The following is a 6,000-nucleotide window of genomic DNA, read 5'->3' as shown; positions in this document are numbered from 1 at the left end:
GGAAGAGAAAAAAAGCATGGCTCAAGTCATGTAATATTGTTTTAGGGATTCTGTGAGATGATGAAACCGATATCTAACTTCATTTGTGAGTTGCTGGCAAATGTGATTTTGTGTTTTGAATATTCTTGTTACATTCTCTACCTCTCTTAATGATTCAGGGTTGTACACAAATCCTCTGTTTATGCATGGTTTGCGATATTTTCGGTTTGTTTGTGTGATGATAGTGAGAATCAAGGCAGAGTAAGGTAGGAAGATCAAGTTTCATACTTCATGTTATGCTTTTCGTAGACAAAAGATTCTTTGTCAGTTCTCTTAGGTTTGATTTTGACGTTTGAGACATTGTCAGATAGGAACTGCTTAGACTAGCTGTTGGAATCAGAAAATGTCATTCTTGCGTGTTTGATAGCTCTTGGAATCATAAAGTGTCGAAATCTTTCATGTTTGATAGCTCTTGGAGTCAGAAAATGTCGGAATCTTTAGTGTTTTATCTGTAAAACTTTTGGTTATTTAAATCTCTAGTTCTGCAACAATGTTGCAAAGTGCCCATTTTATGGAAGACTCCTCGTATGATGATGGGAATTGATAAACCGGCCTCTGGTTTGGTTTATAGAACTGGTGGTAGGACATATTTGAGAAGGATGCCACTGATTAATCAGAGAGTAGTGAATACGGTTTGGGAAATATCTTGTGTTCTGAAAGTTTCATGACCTGATTCGGTTTATGAAAATCGGTCTGCTTAGGATAGTTTGACATGGTTGAAGAATGATAATATTGATCTTATTGTTCCTAACTATGAAAGTGTTTAGGACGCGTTTTTGTTTGGTAAGACCAAAGATGAGCTGGTTTAAATCTGGACCTTATTCAGTTCATAGAATCTTCGGTGGCAACATACTTTTAAAATTCTCAGCATAAATATATTATACATAATGAGATATTAAAAATATAAGATTAATGTTGGTAATGACTAATGATTCTAAGTAAACATACGCACGTAACAGATTAATAAACTTAATCAAGAGTCATGATGTTTTGTCTTTTAACTCTCCTCTTTCTTTTTGCTAAAGAAGCACATGCATGGAAGGAAGCATACACCAAAAAGTTGAATATGATTGTTTGTTTTTCTATAAACGACAATAAAATTTATGTTTCTACATAATAATAAGTTGGATTTGTTGCGATATTTTGTTGAGTTTTGACCTTTCTCTCGTTTTGTCAATGCGTGATTCAAGACTTGGGCCTATGAAACGTCATTTCATAACCTGCGGATAATTTCAATATACATACAGTCAATTAGATATACTAATTGATTCTCTGTCTGTGTTTTCATTTATAACTTTAACTAATTGCGGATAATCGTATACTTTGCATCATACAGAATTTGCAACCTAGTCTATTATTATTCCTTTGCATGAGAGTTTATAAGTTAATCAGAACAGGCCCTAGAAAAAATCTAGATTTATGTGTGAAACTATATAGATATGCTTGCATCCTAAGAAACAAATCAATATATATAACCATACCCCTCACAAATCAAGTCATGTTTTCTTTTGTTGCTATCAGCGACAGTAAAATAAAAACTGATTTCTTGAGAAAGCAAGAGAACACATACAGATATATATCTGTCGGATCACTTTTTCTTGTTGGACCTAACACACATAGAAAACGATAGAAAATACATAAATGTATTACAGGATTCTGCAAACAGTGTCTTGTCTCATCCTTCCACGGAAATAGATGTGAAATTTGACTCTTCTTCAACATTTCACAGTTGTGTGTGTTGGTGCAGATCCATCATTGATGCTTTCCTTAATTAGCTACCTGAGAATTTGTATTAATGTTAATCTATCAATAATTAGCATAGATCATAAGATTATTTCAGCAGATTAATTAATTACCAGTGTCGAGTCTTGGGTGGGAAGAAAGGTCAAGCCAAGAATCTGAGCTGTTCTTGTTCTGTGCCCAGTCCTCACCGAAGAAATGGTGAAGAGACTTCTTCGACGACTCCGATGAATCTTTCTCCTCTTCTTCTTGATTTTGATCTTGTCTTGATGAGTTTGTAAGGACACTTCTTGTGGGTTTGTTGAACATGTCGGCGCCCAAAACGAAACACTGTTGCTGTTGCTGTCGATGATCATGCTCTTGATCATGATGAAGATGTTGTTGAGATGATGATGAGGATGAGTATGTGTGATGATGATGATCAATCTTATGATCAGTACTACAGTGGTGGTACGGATCATTCATCACTGTTGTTAACGGTTGTTGGTGATGATGGTATGGAGAATCTTGAAAGCTTCTAGATGCTTCCGGAAAAAACGTTCTCTCCCCAACTCCAACTCTCTCCCCAATTCCTTGAAAGTACCTGAATTAAAATATTTCCATAAATAAAAGTTTCCATGAAAGATCAACACGGGAGATTAAAGATTAAGATGAAAGAACCTGAAGTCTTTGTGGTCAGTAGGAGAGGCTAAGACATTGAACTGAGAAGTAGAAGTAGTGTTTTGATGAAGTGACAAAGCGGAAGCATGATGAAGAGGTTGTTGTTGTTGTTTAGGTGAAGTAGAAGGATAAGGATAATCAAGAGAATGGCTGTTAAAGTAACCTCTAGTGTGACTACTACTTCCACCAACACCAAACCTATTACTGTTACTGTAGGCATCCATCGAAGAAGAAGAAGCAGAATAAGTAGTTGAAGATGAAGAAGAAGAAGACAAGGTGGGACTTGGGTTGTTGTTGTTGTGGAATGAGAGAGATGGTGATGTTAAAGGAGTTGTTCTTGTCTGATTCTGATCAAGAGATTTTCTGGCACGGTTTCTTCCTCTGTGCATGTGTTTTTCACAGTACTTTGAATCTGGGTAAGCTTCTCTTGAGCATCTCCATTTCTTACCATCTGTTCTTCTGCATCTTCCTGGTTCTGGATCTGGTTTTCTTCCAAACCCCATCTGGTAACATCCCCATCCAACTGCATCATTTAATTAAAACAAAACCCTAAAATTAATCATGCTTTTTTGCTTTAATACCCTAATTAATTAGGACCTTAAGTTACAAAATCCTCAAAAGAAAACTGTGGTAACTGAGTTATTGAAAGTGGTCGTTGAAAGAAAAAGCAAGAGGCTTTAAGAAGAAACCAAGAAACCGAATCACTCTTAAACACACAAAGCTGAAAACTTTGGGCATGAGAATCAACAAAAGATTGAAACTTTATGCAAGAACAAGAAAAACATGAAATAAATAAAATAAAGTTATAGGGCTTACGGGATTGGTGAGGAAGGAGTCTAGAGACCAAGGAAGTGTCCAAGCTTCTTCTAATGGAGAAGATGAGCTCAGGTGGGACAGGAACACCAGAGACCATGTACTTGTAGATTAGGGCTTGATGTTCCAGTTCTTCCCATTGTGTTGGTGTAAATGGAGGCCTTCCTATTGTTCTCCCACTACTTCCACTTAGACTCATCATCTTCTTCTCTAGCTTTCCTCAGAGGGTTTATTTATATATGTAGCAAAATCAGAAACATAAAAGAAGGAAGATAAGAGCTTTCTTGATGGATCCAGAGATTAGGGCTCCTGAGTTTCGGACAGAGACAGACAAAGATGACCACCTTCTCTGTCACTCTTTTCCTCTGGTTTGATATCTCTCCCTCTTTCTCTTTCTAAGCATATATTCCTCAGATGCAAATTGCATGAACACTAGCTAGGTTCTTCCTCTACACGAGGCCACTCCCTCTTTTATATATATATACCTCACTTTTTTTGTATTTAGGAAAGATAAATTTTTTTTTATTACAGAATAGAGATTACTGTATACAAATATTAGCTAGTCACACTCTAGTAGGGTTTATTTTGGGGGAATGTTAATCAAAGAGTTAATAAATCAAAGAGCTATCACAAAACATTTCATTATACATTTCAAGAGAGAGATATATAGACAGTGTTAAAAAGAAACAAAAAATAAATAGAAGAAAAAAGAATCACATCATGACAAGAGCTTTTAAGGAGTTTTGCCATGTAGTGTAAAATCAAAACAACATTAAAATATCCAATATTGTAAATGTTAAAATAGATAAAAATATAAAATGTATGTAAGGGGATGAAGAAGAAGAGTGTGGTCCTATAAAGACTGGCAAATCTGAAGAGACTCAGGCCCAGTGTTCCTGTTGCTTCTTCTGCAGCACTTGATGCTCCTGTCTCTCTGACTACTCTTTCCTCTCTTCTCAATCTTTCTTCATATTATTCATTTTTTTATATTCGTTTATTTTGAAACTATATATATGTAATTATTTGTGTGTTTTTTTTTATAAAAAAAGTGCATTGATTTTTGGGAATCTTTTTTATTTTTTCCTTTAAGCTGACGCCTTTTTAATTTCAGCTGTATCCCAACACTTGATGGCCTAAAAATGAGTGCCATTTACCTTTTTATTGAGCTCATTTTTTGTTTATTACACATTTAGTGAGCTCTGTTATTACTGTCTAAAGACAGAGGAAAATCAGATAGATGCAAGAAAAAAACAGATAGATGTAAAAAAAGAGAAATACGAGTATTTATGAAAAGAATTCGGAATGAGCTTCTTGTATCATCACTGGCACGAATCTCTGACTCGGGAAGAAGAAACCAAACTTTTTTGCTGACTTGAAAAAGAGTAATATTTAGATTTCACAGTTTCTGACGACAATAGAAAAAAAGAGATTTTACTTCTCACATTTTTTTCTTAACATTTTTTACATAAGGTGGCAAAATGGTAAATAAGAATGAAAGAAAAGGGTGTTTAGATGAGAAATAGAGAGCAGGGGAGAGACCATTGGATAAAGAAGGGGACTAGGTTTGTTTGGTTGCAAGTGAAGTGAAAGTACTTTTGTCCTTTTTCTATAAAAAATGTTAGATATTTTGTCGTTTTTTTATTAATTATTTTTTTCGGCATTAGTTTTTACTGAAAAAAAAAGTTTTAGGAATAAAAAAGAAGAGGAAGACATGTGAAGAATCAGAAATATACAGAGAGGGTTGGGTTCATTAAGTGCATAGAAAAAAAAAAAAAAAAAAGGAGTAAGACTGTTCACTCCTCTGTTTGTTTCTCTGTCTCTTTTCACATGCTCTGTCCTTTTCTCTCCTTTTTTTGAAGCCCCCTAGATCTTTCTCCTTACACACCTACTACTACTACTATCTACCATTCTTTACATGCACATTTATAAGTTTATATCTAATATAATGTACTCATACATACATACATTACATGATCATCAAATTTAGGGTTTGAATGATTACATATAGTGGATGATACTAACTAGTACAATTGATAACATTAAGTAATAGTAGAATGGTGGAATATAGTAAAAAAGTTGACCATATATAGTATATATCGTGATTGTACAAATTTTTGTAATTAGCAAATACTAATTCTATCATTTGGCAATTACAAATTATATCCTTTCTTCAGTACAAAATAATACATATGTAATTAATTAATTATTATAGCTAGTTAGTGAAGATATATCGGTCAACACAACAAAAATTAAGATGGTTACTTTACTTACCTCTTTACCATGACCACTGTACATAATAAAATGGCGTTCAAGCAATGAACATTCATCCTAAATACTTTTTAATTATATACTGTTGAACTTCACCTTCTAAATTGGTTCGAAAGTGATATGCATGTGTATATCTAGAGAGATTGAAGATGGTACCTAAACATATTAGAGCTCCACTCTTGATGGTTGGTAAAAGAGGAGGAAGAAGGTGGAAAGACCTTTGGACTGAGGGATATTTCCATTTCAGAGCATAAGTTTCCATTTTAGTCACTCATCTGCATCATCAACATCATCTTTTCTTCTTCCTTTTCTCTTCTTTCTTTTCTTGTTTTTATTATGTTTTTGTAACAAATTAATTATAAGGAAAATGGAGGGTTGCTACATAGATGTGATAAATATCTACTATAGGAGATGATGGGTGGGTAAATGCAGATATTATAGGGCAAGAGACCTACCTCCTTCTCTCCCTTTGACTCACTT

General features: G+C 34.3%; 1 protein-coding gene across 2 annotated transcripts; it reads right to left on the bottom strand.

Moving 5' to 3' along the window:
- Positions 1 to 1,492: 1,492 nt before the first annotated feature.
- Positions 1,493 to 4,286, bottom strand: LOC9318930 (growth-regulating factor 5). Of its 2 annotated transcripts, XM_021030206.1 has the most exons (4): positions 3,256 to 4,284; positions 2,440 to 2,962; positions 1,896 to 2,362; positions 1,493 to 1,818 (listed from the first exon to the last, which is right to left on the bottom strand). In XM_021030206.1, the coding sequence occupies exons 1-4, from the start codon at positions 3,452 to 3,454 to the stop codon at positions 1,811 to 1,813; spliced, it is 1,197 nt and encodes a 398-aa protein (XP_020885865.1). In that variant the 5' UTR covers positions 3,455 to 4,284; the 3' UTR covers positions 1,493 to 1,810. The 2 variants fall into 2 exon arrangements, with proteins under 2 accessions (XP_020885865.1, XP_020885866.1); XM_021030207.1 differs by lacking the exon at positions 1,493 to 1,818 and having other exon boundaries at positions 1,888 to 2,362; positions 3,256 to 4,286.
- Positions 4,287 to 6,000: the final 1,714 nt, after the last annotated feature.

This window comes from Arabidopsis lyrata (genome assembly GCF_000004255.2).
Source record: "Arabidopsis lyrata subsp. lyrata unplaced genomic scaffold ARALYscaffold_3, whole genome shotgun sequence".
Lineage (NCBI taxonomy): Eukaryota > Viridiplantae > Streptophyta > Magnoliopsida > Brassicales > Brassicaceae > Arabidopsis > Arabidopsis lyrata.
The sequence above is the reverse complement of the archived record's forward strand: the minus strand, read 5'-3'. Positions and strand labels throughout refer to the sequence as shown.